The sequence below is a fragment of the Corvus hawaiiensis genome, chromosome 7 (assembly GCF_020740725.1).
Source record: "Corvus hawaiiensis isolate bCorHaw1 chromosome 7, bCorHaw1.pri.cur, whole genome shotgun sequence".
Taxonomy (NCBI): Eukaryota; Metazoa; Chordata; class Aves; order Passeriformes; family Corvidae; genus Corvus; species Corvus hawaiiensis.
In genome coordinates, this window is record NC_063219.1 from 18,934,618 (window position 1) to 18,952,117 (window position 17,500).

At 41.4% G+C, this 17,500-nt stretch overlaps 1 protein-coding gene across 6 annotated transcripts in view; it reads left to right on the plus strand.

The window, feature by feature from the left end:
- The first annotated feature begins 10,582 nt into the window (after window positions 1-10,582).
- Window positions 10,583-17,500, plus strand: part of GPR155 (G protein-coupled receptor 155) — a 29,135-nt gene continuing 22,217 nt past the window's right edge. For 2 of the 6 annotated variants that reach the window (XM_048309962.1, XM_048309961.1), the window contains exons 1-2: window positions 10,584-10,730; window positions 14,989-15,494. In XM_048309962.1, coding sequence (XP_048165919.1) covers window positions 15,035-15,494 — 460 coding nt within the window. In that variant the 5' untranslated portion in view covers window positions 10,584-10,730; window positions 14,989-15,034. Of the gene's footprint in view, window positions 10,731-14,113; window positions 14,266-14,988; window positions 15,495-17,500 lie in introns of those variants that run through there. The other 4 variants (XM_048309966.1, XM_048309963.1, XM_048309965.1 and 1 more) reach the window with 4 other exon arrangements.

Genomic DNA, 17,500 nt, shown 5'->3' on the forward strand with positions numbered 1-17,500 from the left:
TTGGTGGTGCAGACTGTTACATTGAGGACAACCACAGTTACTTCTTTGACAAAAGCACGTGTTGGCTTTAGCAGGAGTGTAGCAGTGAGCCTGGCAGGAGCTGGGGTGAGCTGTTCTCCTCCTCTCCTGTCTGCCATTGCGCAGCAGCACAGCAATAATGCTCAGAGGACTTTGGTTCTACATACAATGAAGGACATCTGCAGATAAGGAGAAATAATGAGTTTACTTTAGGATAAAGAATGATTGAAAAGCAGTGGTTAGAGATGCTGTACTTGTGTGTGGCTGTTGGGTGAGCTGTGGCCATTGGCTCTTGGCAGGGCAAGCTAGGCACTTGCTGGGGGAGATGACAAGGAAAATCACTGTAGTTAAGTGTAGATTTTTTAGGTTTGTTGTGTCTCCACTCACAAGGCAGAAGGCTGACAGGGAATATGAAATAGACTAAACCCTCCTTTTGACTTTGGAGCTCTGTTCTTGATCATAGGTGTTAAGCTTTTCAGATAATTTGGACCAGGCTCATCAAAGACCTTTGATAAAAGTCCAGAGGAGGTTCAAATTCAGACTACACTTCCAGCTTCTCCTTACAAGAGTCATTTAAAACCCTGAGCTAAAGAGCTCTGTACTATAACTCATCTGTCTTGCAAAGACTTTAACATCAGGTTTACTCTTACACAGGCTGTGGATCTTTTGACATCTCTGGGGACTGCTTGTTGATACCTTCATTTTACAGACTGGCTGAGACAGAACACTTTCTTAGAAGGCCACCAACACTCATGTAGCCTGGAGACCCAGCAGTCCTGGTGCCTGGGCTACAGGAACAGAGAAACCATGGTGGAGAGTGGGGCGGGGGAAGGTTGTGAGCTGTAAAGGAGCTGGCTCAGCAGGCTGTGAGACCTTTGTTTGCAGATCTCAGTGGCAATAGCCTTGAATGAGAACACAGAGGTGTGAATCTAATGATCAGCTAGTAGGACTGTCTATCGCATGTTTTACCAAAGAAAACATGTTTTTTTCTGATTTTCAAGAAATCAAATTACTTGCTTGGCTTCAGGAAGAGGGAATTGAACTGAGCATGCTGTGACCTTCGCATAACCACAACATAGTTCTTCCTTCACTTAACTCAAAAAATGCTGTTGATTTAAAAGAAACCCATGGACTACCCTGTAAAACAGTTCTGACTGCTCCCTGCAGTTGTAGGAAGGCTCATGTGTTGCACACAGCACACACAGAAATATGCAACTCCTTTGATCATGGTTCAATAATGTCCAGTGACCTTCCTGCCTCCTATGCACAGGCTGCTCCCCTCTGCCCTCTCACCCAGTCTGACTCCGTTTTACACTGAACATAGTAAATTAGTCCCAGCAAATTACTGATTTGGGAACCAAATATTGGCACATACATCTCTGTACAACACTTAATGTATTATTTAGGCTAACTAATGAAATAGATCATTGGCAATCAAGCTCTTAACGTATCTAAAAATTTCAACAGCAAAGGATGACACAAAAATACTTTGATTAAACACAGAAAATAAATTGGGTGGTTGCTGCTAACATTACCTTGTGTTCAGTATGTCTGTCTACCAAACAACAACATGAGTTCAGATAATATCTTCTTTAATCTTAAAACATATTTGTGGCTTAAGATAGATGACTTCTGCAAAAGCTACATTCAAAATGTAAAATAGCAATCTATCATGAAAGCTGTCTGTATGATAGTGCAATAAGGCTCTTCTCATTCCCATAATTTTTCCTCTTTGTTATTTCCACTCTTTCTTTTTCTGCAAATAAAAAAGTTATTTCTTCAAGAATGCTGAGATTTAGCCTACATAAATACATTTCTCATTTTCAAAATCAAAATGGGATTCTTCTTAGCGTTTTTTTTGGTTTGTTTTTTTTTTTCTCCTGGAATACAGGAGATACCTCTACCTAAGCACTTCTAAGTTAAAGGCAGATGGAGGGGCTGTTGGTTGCTGTCCATCCTTTCTCTCTCCAAAACAGGAACTGGTTATCTCTCTCTGCATTTGGGGCAGGGCTTTATCCCTGTGCAGTGCCCTTCCCAAGGGGGACCACTTTGGCTACCTTTTGCATGTGCCTGTGTGCATGTATTTTTTGGCTCCAAGTTTGTGTGAACAATGTACCTGATAAGGCCTGTAACCAGTTCCATTCTGAAAATGTTTTTGTATTCATGCAAAGATGGATGTTTAGGCAGTGGGTGTTGCTTGTTACCCGACTTGAAGGAAGCATTCGTGTATACAGGGCTGTGAAAATGAGTCATTCCTGTCCTTCTCCTTTCTAGCAGAAATTTTAGTAAATTCAGAGTTACTGGTGAACCCCTGCATGCCCTGTGGAGCAGCAGAGCCCCTGCATCTGAAGGCTGAGCACTACCAAGCCATGAGAGCAAAAGGCAGCTGAAGCAGTCAGAGCACTTGTGAAGAGAACAAGGTAAAGGTTGTGTGTACAAGTCCAGGCTGAAACCCCAGCCTCTGTCCATAGGTATTTTGATATTGAAACTAGCATAGATAACATCATTGTGCTGTTTGTCAGAGACTGCAGAGCCCATCAGTACTTTCTGTGCTGTCTCAAAACCAGCTCTCACTGCAAACTGCTGAAATCCTTCTGTTAAAGTTTTTCCTCTCCTTACTTAAAACAGAAACTTTCACTTCTGCTATTTGACCAGGAGCTTTGGTAACTTATGAAACCTGGGAACCTTTGGTTGAAAACACAGAGATACGTGTTCCTTTCCTCTAAATACATACTTTCATCTCCTGAACTGTGCCTGCAGGACTGCTGCTGTGCTTTCATCCAAATGCCAATCAACTGTGGGACTGGTGTGTTTACTCCAGATTATTGCTGATTTAAAAACAGTGCCCTGCTGTGTGCTGTAAGAGAATTACTCCCTGTGCCAGAACCTTCATTCCTCCCTCTCTTATACATCTGGCCACTTGTGAGCAAGGGGAGGAACTGTACATACATTTTTTAGCTGCAAACGTGTCTAATCTACGTCCGAGTCCGAGCATGCCTCAGAAAATGAGAAGCCTTGTGTGTTCGTGTTTGCTTTTAACCAAGCAGGTGGGAACAGGTGTGATGCGCCCCCAGCCTGGCAATTCTCTTTGTGCAGCGGATGCTCGCTCCCGAAGCCCGGGGGCTGCTGCCGGGGCATCGCGGGGGGAGCTCCGGGCTGCGGCCGCTCGGGTGCCGCGGCCGCGCGGTGTCGCCGTGGCCGCGCGGTGCCTCCCGGCCGGCCCGCGGGGCGAGGCTCCCCGGCGGCTGCGGGCACCGGGGCACGGGGCAGCGGCGGTGTCCAGCCGTTCCACGGCGTGCGTGAGCCGCGGCTCTCAGCCCTGCTGCTCCTGCGTAACCACCCACAGCTGAGCCGCCCGCTCTAGGGGAAGGTGTCCCTGCCCACGGCGGCGGGGCTGGAACTGCATGGCCTTTCAGGTCCCTTCCCACCCAAACCTTTCTGTGAGGCTAGGCGCATTTCAGCATTTTAGGAATACTACGCGCTGTTTCACCACAGTGATTTTACTCCAGGTGCATCCGGCCTGACTCTTCATGCAGTTACACAGTTCTTGGGCAAGGCAAATTCCAGTATTGGCATTAAAATGACGCAACAGAATAATACACCTGGCTCTACTCCAGTTCATCAGAAAGCAGCATGCTACGAGACATAAATAAATAAAGTCTTTAGCTAATAAAGTTTAACTGCAGCTGGAGAAGGAGATAAGAAATAAAATAAAATACCTTTTTTAATTGAAAATGCCAAGTAGAAGTAACAGGGAGCTGTAAGAAAGTTACTCTGTCAATTTTGCAGTCTTAAAATCAACGCTTACTCAAAGAGTTAAGAGAAGAAAGAAATTTGTCTTGTTATTGGCCATGAATTTAAATGTAATGACAAATTGCTGAACATAATGCGAAAAAGGTACCATAGCTTTCTGCAGGAGAATTCAGGAATAAGAGGGTTTGTTAATTCAGTCCTGTGACCCAGTAGCAGAAAGGACTGAGTGGTGTAGCAGTGGTGAAATGAATAAGAAATAAATAAACAAAAAACAATTGGACTTCTATCGCAAAAGACAATACACTGCAGTCAATACATTTGATGGACAACATTTAAACCATATTTGTGTAAGCAATAAATAGTGGCTTGTGGAATGGTGGGATATGGTGTGACCACAAATAGAAACTTAGTGTGGGGAGAGAGTTTATGGAGATTTGGGTCATATTCTGAAAATATTTCCAAAGCTTTTAATTTGTGATACCAAAATTGTTTTTATGGGTTGTTTGTTTGCTGGGGTTTTTTAAGGGGAGTGGTATATTTGGTGGGATTTCTTTACTAATCAGTTGCTTGCTGAATAAGCAACAGCTGCAGCAGGTCACACAGCAGAAACAGCTTATTTAAGCACTGCAGCTTGCTTTAATATGGTTTTCCTGAGCAAAGCAGCATCTGCTAACTTGTGTGTAGCACTGATAGATCTTCTGGTTCTGCTGGGTTTTTTGGTTGGGGCTTCAAGTTTTTGGTTTTTTTTGAAGATTCATGCCAAATTTGAGTAGTCTTCCAGTGACTGAGCACTCAGAATACTGAGAACGTGTAAGTAATAAACTGCCTAGCCCAAAACGAGTGAATAGGTTTTCGTAGGTCGAGCAAGAGCTAACTCTTATGCCCTATTCTTAATAATTTCACCACATACTGTTAGTACGTGAAAATAATATAATATTATTATAGTATTATAAAAATACTTAATATTTTAAGTGTCTACACACAGTAGATACAGCTCAAACCATAATATGAGGCAAACAGACAAGACTTGATAATGATTTCCCAGATAAAGCATTTGTAATCTGTAAGTTAAAATACTGATTTCTTTGTTTGACTTTTGCATATTTTTTCCCCCAGTCAGACTGGTTAACTATGTAACTAATTTTTGAATACTTGCATTTGAGTTTAGCACACTTACCTTCTTGCTGAGCCAAGTAGAAGGCTGATGCCCTAGCACTAAGGATGGAATTTGTACATTTAGGAGGTCTCTTCAACATTGTTTTGTCTCCCTTGAAAGCAATTCCAGAAAAAAACTTCTAGTACTAAAATCACATGGGGTTATTCTGAACTTTATTGAATTCAATGTAATTTAATTTGAACTTTTCTTTATTTTTTGCTTTAGAGAGGTGAATTTCACCATGCACAATGTTTACTGGGCTTAATTTCTCGAGCAGTCTATTTCAACAGACCTGAACATATGTAATCATTGCTGAAGTGTTAGTTCGACTTTCTGCAAGCTGACTGTACTAGCTTCATGTATTTTCTTTTGCCAGATAGAGTATTTTGAAGCCTATAATTGTACCTAGAGTTCTGTGGCATACCAGTAACACATGCCCTTGTCTCCGCCACAGAACAAGGTGGAAGTGAATGAGTGCAGTACAGTAAACATGGTTTCAAAACCAGCTTGAACATACACACTGTCTTACAAAAGATGCTATATGAAAAATACCAATTAAGTTCCCGTAACCAACGCAGATAATGAGGTGGACTACTGCGAAATTATAGATGAGCTGATAAATTGCTTTCTTAAGAAGGAAGACCTTTTACAAAAGTGTTCCAAGGTAACTGAGGCAAATGTAAACATCCAGTGCATCCCTCATAATTTGTGTTAACAAGCTTCGAGCTTACAGGTAACAGTATGTGACATTCTCCTGGTCTCTGGGTTATATTGCTTTCATGACACTCAGAATTCCTCTCAGGTGTTGGATTTTTTCATGGTACTTAAACTTCAGAAGTTTGGGAAATTCTTTCATGGAACAAGCACTTTTCATTTGACACCACCCTCCAGAGAGAAAATCCAGGGGCCTATTTCCTGTTTACAGATTAATTTTCCTCAAGTTTCCCTTGTTGCTTAACCACCTCATCAAACATCTGTGTATTGTATGCTATAGTTTATTTGCCAGTAACCATGTGAGTCAGTGTAAGTGACCAGACACATCTAGGTATAGATAAGCACTTCACATTCTTCCTGAACGCCCTACGCACAACTGTAAGAGAGCAGACACCACAAACCAACAAACTTTCTGAACCCTGAACTACAGTTTTAGGTAACCAAAGTTAGACATGCATTTTTGGATGGAATCAGCTAAGGAAATTTAACAGAAGTTGAGCATGAGTCCCTGCCTTGTGCGTTATATAATCCATTTACTTATTAAACAATGAGCAGTATGAGAAGGGTATTCTTTTCCAGTACTGGAGTTACAAGGCCACATTGTCTGTAGGTATAAATCCAATTTTCATATAAGGTTCAGCTCACTGTCAATAACCAAGGATCATTGAGGAAGTATTTTTCCTGTAATTGAATATAAGGAGATTACCTAAGAAGTGCTAGTGTCTCTACCCATTGTTGCAATTACTGTGTTGGTAAGATACTTGGATTTTTCCATGCTGTTGAAAACTAGGTGTGCAGCTGTCTGGAAATTGCACTGAGATTATACCTGTAAATTTCCAGACAGATTTCATCCTGATGCATTTGCCAATGTTCTTCCTGTCTGCTCATATTCTGTATTCTTTTTTTTTTGTGTCTATTCTTAGAAAAGGTATGTTTTTATTATATTTAGAGAAATTTTGCACATTTTTAATCAATAATGCTGCTTTGAAGCTCACCTGACACTTCCTATTGTAAGGTAATGTTGTCTTTCAGTTATCACCATACCCTAACAATTTGACTACAACTTCCATTCTAGCTCGCTAGGAAAAAAAAAAAAAGCCAATTTTACTATTTTCAGAAACAAACTGGAGAAATATACTTGCTTACAGTAAATTCTTGAGTGCTTTTCTTCAGAATACTCCAGCATTTCAGGTTTTAAAACAAGTGCTTGAGGTTACTGGTAGCCTTAACACCTTGCTATGTTTACCAGTGAAGTAGCCTTCACACTAAGTACAAAGATACGTTCGTGACTTTCCAGAAAACCTTTCCAAATTTGCTCAGTTGTATGCCTTTGTAAAATGTTTCTGTGTGGTTACTGCCAGGTCTCAAAAGCCACGTTGTCTGAAACCTGCTCTCACTGAGAAAGTAAACCTCTTGCAGTTCCTGTGTGGGGCCAGCCTGTGTACGTGTAATTGTTGCAGGTAAATGAGTATGATGAAAGCCACAGGACGACTTATGTAATGGTTGCTCCAGCTGCTTTTCATTGGTTAAGCTGCTGCCCAGATCAGAAAGCAGAAATTGTCTGTCATACAATCTGTTGACTACTTTGGTGGCACATAAGTGGATGGAAACATCCAATTTGAGTGAAAAACAGAACAAAAATCAAGGGGGACAGTAGTTCATGATTAACAATGTTACGTAGTGTTAAGGGAATGCTCAAGAGGATTGAATTAAAATTTTGGGGACAGCTTTCAGTTTTATGTTTGTTTAGTGGCTTTTGGAAAGCTTGGCTTTGCAATGCCAGTAATTGTTTTTTCTGTGATCTACAGCTCAAGTGCCAGAGCTGAGTTGCCAGTGGTAGAGGGTAGCTGTGATCAAGAGCTGATGGACTCTATAAACCTATCCTCTCACGAGTTTGTTACAAAAAACTTGCCTTTCCCATGCACTAGTTACACTATTACAGCTATTGGCATTGTTAGGTTTGGGTGTTTAATTAATTCATGGGGGCTTTTTGATACTTCTGTGGGTTGGGTGAGACTTCACGAGAATTGATGTCCATGGCTGTCACCCTTTGCTTACAGAGATCTTAAAAGGAAAAAGAAATTAAACTGTATTATAAAGCTAGGATGTTGGAACATAAAGATGCTCCATGGAGCACAAGGGTATGTTCAAGGCCAGAGAACATGTGGCTCATAAAAAGAGCCTGTGGAGCTTTGATTAAGCATTGAGGGAGCAGAGAGGAGGTGTCAAGCAGTGAGAAAATACTGTCCTTTGCTGTTCTGGGAAGCAGGACTTTGTATGGTCTTTGGAAATGGACAGGAGTATCTTGTATATTGAATACTGCATTAGAAAGACTTTTTGACTCCAACATTGTTATCATTGCTAATTATCCAGACTGAAAAATGCCAGAAAACTGTGTTCCTAACCTTTCCCAGCCAAGTGGAGAACTGCTCCTGTAATCCAGTGTTTGAGTTATTCACAGTGCTGTTCTGGTGGTACGGTCTGGTTAATAATGATTTCATGTTTCTTAACAGGGCAAGGGGTCAGACCCTAGTGTTCTTCTCTGTTCATCTCAGAAGAGGCTACATGTCAATGAGAGATAGTTGCTGGGCTGCTTATGTTTAAAAAGATTAAAATCTGCAAGAGGAAATATGCTATATTGACTCCTATTTATATCACTTTCACTTCCTTTATTTAGACAGCAGCTATAATAATTTCATTGTATTTTTTTCTTATCACGTGCCTTTCATACTACATTTTCATACTTTTGAGTATTTTACTTTTTCAGCGTTTTGGGGTTCTTTACTATTTACTTTTTTTTGAGTATTACACTTTCTGTGTTCCCCAAAAGAAGACACAAGGCTCGGGTCAAGTGTGCTTACCTGATTTAGTATACTGTGCATGCTAGACCTGAGATGGAAACACAGCCCTGTCCTGTTACTGCTGATCGCCTGGGAAATCCTGGTGGTGGTTGGTGGATATCGATAGCAGTCAATGAGCAGCCTATCCTGCCAAATGTATGCTCTTTGAAAACAACTGAAGGATTCTCGTATTTTAAATGCTTCATTAAATGCTAAATCACTAGCTATCTTTTGAAGGGGAAAAAAATCAGTTCAAGAGAAGGGTAGGCATATGTTTTTACCAAGAGTTCTTATTATGGTCTGGTACACCTCCCTTGCTACTGCCCAGAGCATGCTCCTCTAAGGTGTGTCATTTCTATAGGAAAGAATGAAAGACAGAAAGCCAAAAAATTGGAAAGACCTTTTTGTATTGTATTTCCAAAAACAAATCCAAATCAGTCTCAAAGGGGTCTTTGTCAGCTGCCAAAGAGAACCTTTGACAGTGAAAAAATTAACAAAAGAGTCTTCTTTATTAGTTTTTGCATCAAAACAAAAGCTTACTCTAACGTTACAGTGGGTGAGTGTTACCCAACAGGGTGCACCACCTTCCAGCAATAAACATACATATAAACCTTGGCACAGCTTTGGAACAATCCCTTCTTGATCTTTTGCTTGGGCTGTGTTGGCCCAGAGTTGGGACAGGATGTGGACAGGAATGAGAGGCAGTGAGGAGTCAAGCACTGACACTGCTGCTTCATGTCAGTTGAGGTTCTATTAAGTGTATACAGTTTTAGTGCAGAAACATAAAATTTAAGCATCAGTACCTTTTAATTAAATTTAAAGCAGACATATGATATCAACAACATAGTACCTTCCAGAAGTTTCTAACAGCCATGTTTATCCCAAGTTTCTATCCCTGTCTGCATTTTTTATGGGATTTTCTTAACCCTTTCTGGACTTACAATTAATTCCCTTAAGTGTTATTTCTGTTACATTGCTGCTCTTACTATATAATATCATTTTTGTTTCTGGTAAGAGTTTCAACAGTAGGCCTTGTGAACAGAACTGACTATGGGCAAAATTCATGCCTGACACAGTGCTTCATAAGTTGTCAAGCACGTACATCTTTTTTGGTTGAGATAATTCTCCATTCTGCTCTGTTTTGGTCTTTTTTGGGTGTTATCTGAAAGGGAAAGAGGAATGGTCCTTTTCTTCCCCCCCCCCCCCCCCCCCCCGGAGGTTCCCTGTTTGGAATGGGAAACTACTGAGCACACAGTCTGGATCACATTCTAGCAGTCGGGAAAAGTGCCTTACTCCGGCTGGGACACCTGTAGCCATGTGTCTGCCACGCTTAACAAGTAAGGCAAGCTGGTTTGCGTCTGATCCGCTGTGGAGAGGAGAATACAGTACACGGAATTCACATCGGTTCTCTTTGCAGCAGCGGTATCTGTCTCGGTTCTTACGAAAAGGGCAGCTGGAACTGCTGTGCCCTCAATTGCATTACAAAGGGGAAGCCTTGAGAAAGCTGTATCCTCGTTTTTTCCAAGAGAATCTTTGGTCATTACCAGTTTTTACTCGGGAAATCACTGACGGACCAAATCTGTGGAACCGATGGCACATGGAGAACACGGCGTTTTGTTCCTAAGCGCTCTGACTGCTAGCAAAGCTGGAATGAGTGTAGGAGGTTCAGGGACGGGCTGCTGCCGGGAGCCAGCGCCGCTATCGGCCCCGCCGAGCTGCAGCGTGACGCTGGCTCGGGCAGATAACGGGGGCGACCCCGCGCCGGCCTTGCCGAGCCACGGGGCGAGCGGCGGCTGTGCCCGGCCTCCAGCCCCGCGGGGCGCAGCGCCGGCTGCGGGCAGGTGGCGGCAGCCGCCCGGGGCGCCCCGGAGGCGGCAGGAGCTCGTTCCTCTCGCGTACTCCAGGGGAGGCGGCTCCGGAGCGCGGGGGAAGCCCGTGGGGCCAAGGCGGCGGCGGAGGCCCCCCGCATCCCCTGTGCGGCGGCCGGCGAGCCGCCATCTTGCGGCTGCTCCCTCCGCGCCCGCGCGGCCCGGGCCCGCCCGCGGCCGCTGCCCGGGGCCCGCCCGCCCGGGGCGCTGAGCCGGCTGCGGCAGCGGGGCTGTCACCGGCGGGGCGGGCCGGGGCGGGCCAGCCCTCCCCTCCCCGGCCTCGGTACCGGCGGCCTTGGCCTTGGAGGGGTTCTCAGTTTGGCAGAGTACAAACCCTCTCCACGCACCCCTGTGCGGAGGCGCCTACCGAAAGCTAAGTAGGTAAGCTGCCCGCTCCTTCCCCCGGCTTCTGGCTTCATTTTCTACTGAGGCAGCTGTCACACAGGGCAGTGCCGCTGTTTTTTTTATTTTTGACTGAAAATGCTGTGTGCTCGCAGCTGGGGTGACTATGGGAAGGAGAGCAGTGATGGGCCGGGAAGGGGCAGGCGTTGGTTGTGTTGTGGCTTCCTGGCTGAAAGTCAAAGGATTTTACATCCCAATTTGGCAAGTGGTGCAAGTGAGGTGCTTTTTAAGGGGTGCTGGCAAGAAAATGTTGTCTGCCTTCTGAAAAATGCTTGATTGTTTGCTTCAGAAGTATGTATCTATCTGTTGACAAGCCCAAAGATCAAACTAAGTGAAAATTAAGGGGAGGTATGTTTTCCATTCATTTTCTGAGTTGACATTCTGTGCCGCTGGCAACTGTTGCTTCATTTGGTCTTGTCAGAGCTCCTGTGCTGCCAGAGTTTTGTGGAGCTTTAAGTGTTGCTGTGTGAGCTGTGCCAGTCGTGTGCTCAGGGCAGGCCTCGGCTTCCCCGGGTGTCCAGAGCATGTGGCTTACCCGGCTGCTCCACAGCCAGGGGCTTTCTTGGAATGGCATCATAGGAATAGAATGACAAAGGAGATGTAATCTTGAAAAACAACTACTCAGAGATACATAAGGTGTGTGATATTTCTTGTGGCACTGTCTATATTTCCAGATGTATGTGGCCCATTTCTTGTGTTAGTTTCTGTTGCAGTATTTTTCTCTCTCTGATTTCTTAGCCTAATGAAGAGAAAAGTAAAAAGTGTGGTTAACTTTCAAGAATAGGAACTGCAATAATCACTTCTTCCCACTTACTTTTATCATTGTATCTCCCTAAAGTTACTTCCTCTTTGACTTACTTCACTAATTTTTACATGAAAATGCGTGTAGTACACGCTTACCTTATCTGAGAATGGGGTAGTATAGCTGCCACCAGTAGTAACTCTTCCTACCCCAATTCCATTTTAATCTTCCTGAGTAAAATAATGTGTCATCCTTGGGATGTCTCCACATTGCATTAAAGTAGGAGAGTTTCTGCATTGCATTGAAGTAGGTCATGTTGTGGGATATAATTTATGAACAGTGTGCACGGTCTTGCCAGTGTCACCACATTATCCTGAGACTGATTATCAGTTGAAAGCTTAAGAGTGAGAGACCACAGAAGGAAGATACACATTGAAGTTATCTCTTCTATTCTCTCATGCTGTCTTTGACTTTCATTAGAAAAAGAAGATGAAAGGGATTTTTGCCTTCCTATGGTGAGGGAGACAATGTCTCTATTTCTGTACTCGGACAGGATCCTGATGTTGCTTAACTCACAACTGCTGGAGAACTGAGTTTCTGGTCTGGTGAATTTTAAGGCTTTATAAATATTGACAACCTACAAGAGAAATGTTTCATGGGAAGTTTAAACTGCATTTGTTACTTGCTCTGTTTCTATTGTTGGTTTTCATACAAGGCTTCCTCTCGTGCGAGCCGACAGTCTGGCTGCAAGCAGCTATGCTTGGCACAGAGGACAGCAGATAAGGCAGCATTAGTCCTAAAAGCTGTGTCTGTACTGGCCTGCAGTTCCCAACAATGCAGCTGTGGCTGAGTTCTCAAGGATTCAAATCTCAATCCTCAGTCCCTGAAGGGATAACTACAACTCATATGTTCTATGGAGTCAAAACTAAGTGCTTTCCCTTGCAACTGTATTATATTTCCCTATTTTAGTGTCATTTGTCTTGTTAGTTTGCTACATCTACTATAAGAATAATCTCATTTCTGTGTAGAATAGATCAGGTTTTGGGTTTGCATGAGATCGTTATATTTGATTTCATTAAGAGCTGTGAATTGAAAATAATTTCACTCTTGTGAGACGCTAGTTTGAGATAAGCCTGAGGTATAACAAGGCCGTATATTAAATCTGTGATTAGTCATTACATAATCTCACAACAGTTATATAAATGTCTGCATCCTATAGAGCAAAAAGCACTGAGACGTACTCCCTGCATTAAGCAGCAACGCAAAAGCTTGCATTTCTGGAAAACACTGCTCTGCAATAGATAGTCTGTGTTAAATGTGAAGGGTTTGGGATGTGCATGTCTCTTGAGCTGAAGAGATGATTCACTCTTAAAACCCTCTGGGGAGTGCCAGTAGCAGCTTTTACTGTGATGCAGTTCTTCTCTTTGAAACTCACGTGGTTCACCAAAAATTTGACCGTATGACTTGACAGGGTCCCTTGTAATGAACTTGAAGGAAGCCTCAAGGAAGGCTGCAGGAATCTATCTATCTATCTATCTACCTATCTATCTATCTGTCTATCTCTTACAAAAGATGGTTTGGGATGTGTGGGTGTGTATCCATGTTAGTTTTGATCTAGTGAGGAAGATACAGGATTTAGTGTGTGCTATTGACTGATACAACATGAGAGTCAGTCTTCTGCATATTTGTTTAAGTCCTGAATTATGAAATGGGGACAGGAGCACTTCTGTATTTTGTGTCAGTTTTGTGAGGAGAAATAATGATTTTAATACAGAAGGAAGAGAGCCTTGTCATTAGCCTGAAATAGGAAGGCACAGGAGATGAGGAGGAATGCTAGAATTTAGGGATAGATATGGCTGGAATACAGTTCCACTACAGATCAAATGTTGCATTTGGTTAAAAAAGTTTCATCTCTGTCTTATTGCTGGAAAAAAACCACCTTGAGAGAGCAGTGAGAAGATTGAACACGGTGCACTACAGGGAGCCTTATCTCTATGCAGTGCTCCAAGCTTGGAGAATTTTACTTGGGTCTATGCCAAAAACCTGCTTTTTACCTTGCAGCTAATGTAGAATGTGGCTGATTTCTTTCAAGAATTCAGTGTTGGAAACTAGTCTCTGAGCCTCTTTTGGACATTTTGCAAATTCCAACAACATCCTTAAGTTTTTATAGTAGAAGAAAATGGTTTGTTGTTTGTTTCATTTATTGCAAGTTTTTCCATTGTTCTGTAGCAAATAATGCTTTGAGCTCCTGGTCCAAATACATCTAAGCTAATGTATCATCTATAATATAAGAAAAGTACAGCCTTTGAAATAAGCCCTACTTGGAGTGAGACTCATTTTCCTTGGAAGAAGGGATAGCCAAGGCTACTGGACAGATTTGGATGATGCAGCAGCTCAGTCCAAATGAGTTACAACAGCATCGTAGAAGTGCTTACCAAAAGCCTCAGGCATAAATAAAAGTCATGAGTCAAAGAGTTGATGCTTGTGAATATGTATATGCTGGATGCCAGGGTGTGAAATAGACTTTAAAAGACCTCACCTTTGCACTGACTTGATTTACTTGCTTATTTACCTGGCTGCTATGTTCTGTGCTCCTTGTGGATAGGATACAAAGAGGCTGGGAAGACTCTTAAACCAGTTGTTAATTTGCACAGATTGTGCTGTACAAAGGACTGTTTGGGACTTGGCAATCTTGACTTTACCACTGGTACATTAAATGACTTAAGGGAAATCAGTTCACCTTTGCCTTAGTTTCTATCCCTGCAAAGTAGGGTGAGTAATCTTGACTTTCTAAACAGAGTACTTTAGGATTTAGTCATGTTAGAATTTTATGTGTAGAGTTAGCTGATGGACAGGTTTCAGAGCTGTGTTGCCAAAGCCATATCTGTTTGTGGCAGGACCTTGCTATTGACCAGTGAATATTTGTGTTTGATGTCCACTCTCTGATTTGCAGACTTTACACGTGTGCTTGCATATAGAACTTGCGGTGTTGTAATCAGCCCTTTCAAAGGGAATCGCTGCTAATGAGTGAGGAACAGGGGTCACCAGATATTTCTGTTGTACATAAATATGTAATGTATGCTTAAACTTCACTGCTACAGACCTACAGAATTGTATGTAGAAATATGGGTAGACTCTAGTGCAATGAATTAGATCATTGGCTGCTGTGTCATATGTGGATTCTTTGCTAACTGGAAAGTGTATCATTAGCACATGATACTGAAATGGTGGGAGAGGTCAAAGTTGCACAAAGCAAGGTACAAATTTCAAGGGTGATATGATGATTTAAACTCTAAATCTTTCTGGAAGGTAGAGAGGACCTTGTCAAACGTTTTTGTACCAGAGTGGAGAAGCTTTGATTCTTCATCAAATTTATCTTCCTTTCCTGATGCTCAGTTCTTGTAAGGGCTATTCCTATTCTGTAATAATTTAAGAGGGAGTAAGCTTGTATTTAAAGGAATAAAGTTAATAAATGTACTTTTATTCCCTTTACAGATGAGATCATTTCATACTCTTCTTTTGGAAGAGGTGGTCAAAGGAAATGGATAGCTATTCAGACTTTGCTGCAAAGAACCTCTCATCTTCAGCTAATATGTCTCTTTCTTTGCCTGGACAAGCTGGACTCAATACCACCAGCGGTACTCCTTCTATGTCAATAAGCAGGCTTTTCCCAGCCCTGTTGGAATGCTTTGGAATAATTCTTTGTGGCTACATAGCTGGAAGAGCCAACATCATCACATCAACTCAGGCCAAAGGACTGGGAAATTTTGTGTCCCGTTTTGCACTCCCAGCTTTACTGTTCAAAAACATGGTGGTACTTAATTTTTCTAATGTGAATTGGTCCTTCCTGTACAGTGTTTTAGTTGCCAAAGCTGCTGTGTTTTTTTTAGTCTGTGTTTTAACATTGTTAGTAGCCAGTCCTGAGAACCGATTTAGCAAAGCAGGTTTGTTCCCTATTTTTGCTACACAAAGCAATGACTTTGCACTGGGATATCCAATAGGTAAGTATGCTTTCTTCTTTAAAATTAATTGTCACTGTTCTAGACATGTTTGCTTTTATTTTTCCATAATTTGAAATTGACTTCTGAACTGAAGTTTCATGCAATTGAAGTAATTTCAGAAGTGCCTCTCAAATTCTCTGAGATTGCTTATCATCTAGGAAAGGTTAAAAACAAAAAAAGAAAGCAAGTTGGTTCTAGCAAAACAAAAAGCAAGATGTTTGTTTACAGAATTGAAAATACAATTACGAAGGAAAGTTCAAATATGCAATTCCTGATTATATGTGACAAGCAGATCCATATTTTAGATTACTTTACAAGTTAACTACCTTTCTCCTTATTCCGGGGCAGCATGCTCAGGAGAATCCTCAGTCTTTCTTATTCTCTTCAAATTTGCTAGATATGTATAAAATTTAGACAAATGCATACTTTTTTTTAGATGAAAATACTGTGTTTTCCTCGGTTACATCTCCAGAGATTTATTCCTCTTGAAAGTATGCCACAAATGGGGCTGTGAGGATTATATCTTTGCTTGTTGGTATGCATTTTAGATGCCAATTAGAGTTTCTCTTTTTTTAATATATATATTTTGGGGGTCTCTGAATGTATTTGCATTGTATCCTGGTTAAAACATTCTTTCTACTTTTATTTTCTTGTCAGACTGCATATTTCTTCAGGTTTGTAAGACTTCATGATTTATAAGATATGATTTATATTTTTTCTATGTATGATCTTGCCGAAATCTACACCATTTAGAGCTTTACTGGAATAGTTACTGCAACAGGAACATTTTAGGCTCTTGAGGTTTGTTTCCTCTTGTCCGTTCCCTTCTCCCATCCCTAGTGTTTGGTTCATGCTGTCACCTGTACAAACTTTTTACTGTTAGTAAAATATTACCTAAGCTTCTCTGAAGTGCTTGCAGGACTGGTCAACAAAGAATGCCTTTCTGTTTTTTATGTGACAGAGGTAGTGTTTTGAACAAAGCCTGATCTTTTAATGAAAATATATTTAAATGCTGTAGCAGTGCAAATTTGTGAAGGAAAAAAATCAATATTGACAAATTGTGTACTAAACTAACACTATTTAAAAGGGCACTTTGAACTCTTAATAATTTCTGAGTCTTCATCCCATGTAATTTTTTAATACATTACTATTACTATTTATTATTACTTTACTGTGCTATTTTTTGCTGTTTGAAAAGATTTGCACATAGGAAAATCAAAATGCAGGTCCAATTTTTGAAGATCATCGCTGTTTTTCTATTATCATGGTTATGACAATTCTAGATTTAAAAAGTGATGTTGGGTGAAAAAGAAACAGCCGTCACAGACTGGCACAGCTGTTAGCACGCTGCTGATGTGGACAGAATTACTATGATAGAAAGCTTTGGGGGTTTTTTATTACTGGGTGATAATGATACAACTCTGACAAACAGGTTCACGTATTCTCTAGAGCTGTGTGTGGAAGCACAGGTGTAGCAGAAGTGTTGTGTGGGTGCCAGTTACTGTGACCTTAATCATACTCATTGTATTTAGCATGGACAACTAGTGTGTGATTTATATGTAATTTTGAGCAGCTGGGACATGGAGAATTGCTTTTTAAAAATTTAAAGTATCTTTATTTCAGTTTTTTGTTATGATCAGCAAGCAGGTACTGTGATATAAATAAAAAGAAAACTTCTCATCGGTGATAGAAGTTGTGGATTATTTTTACTGTCTTAATGATTCCTTAAGAGTGATTTCTTTTTTTTTTTTCCACCCACTGACTAAGTGATCTAATTCCACTTTTTGTACCCAGGAAAATGCATTCTCACATCATACATGATTTAAAGTACTTATAGACCTTAATATATTGTCTTAAGTATGCAGCTTCACTTTGCCAGAAAGTAAAGATTTTTTTAATTTTTCACTCACACATTACTTGTGACTTGTGTTGAGTTGTGTTCGAATGACAGGGCCATTCTGTATAAAACAACATATAGTATCAGTCTCAGGTTTGAGGTTTTAAGA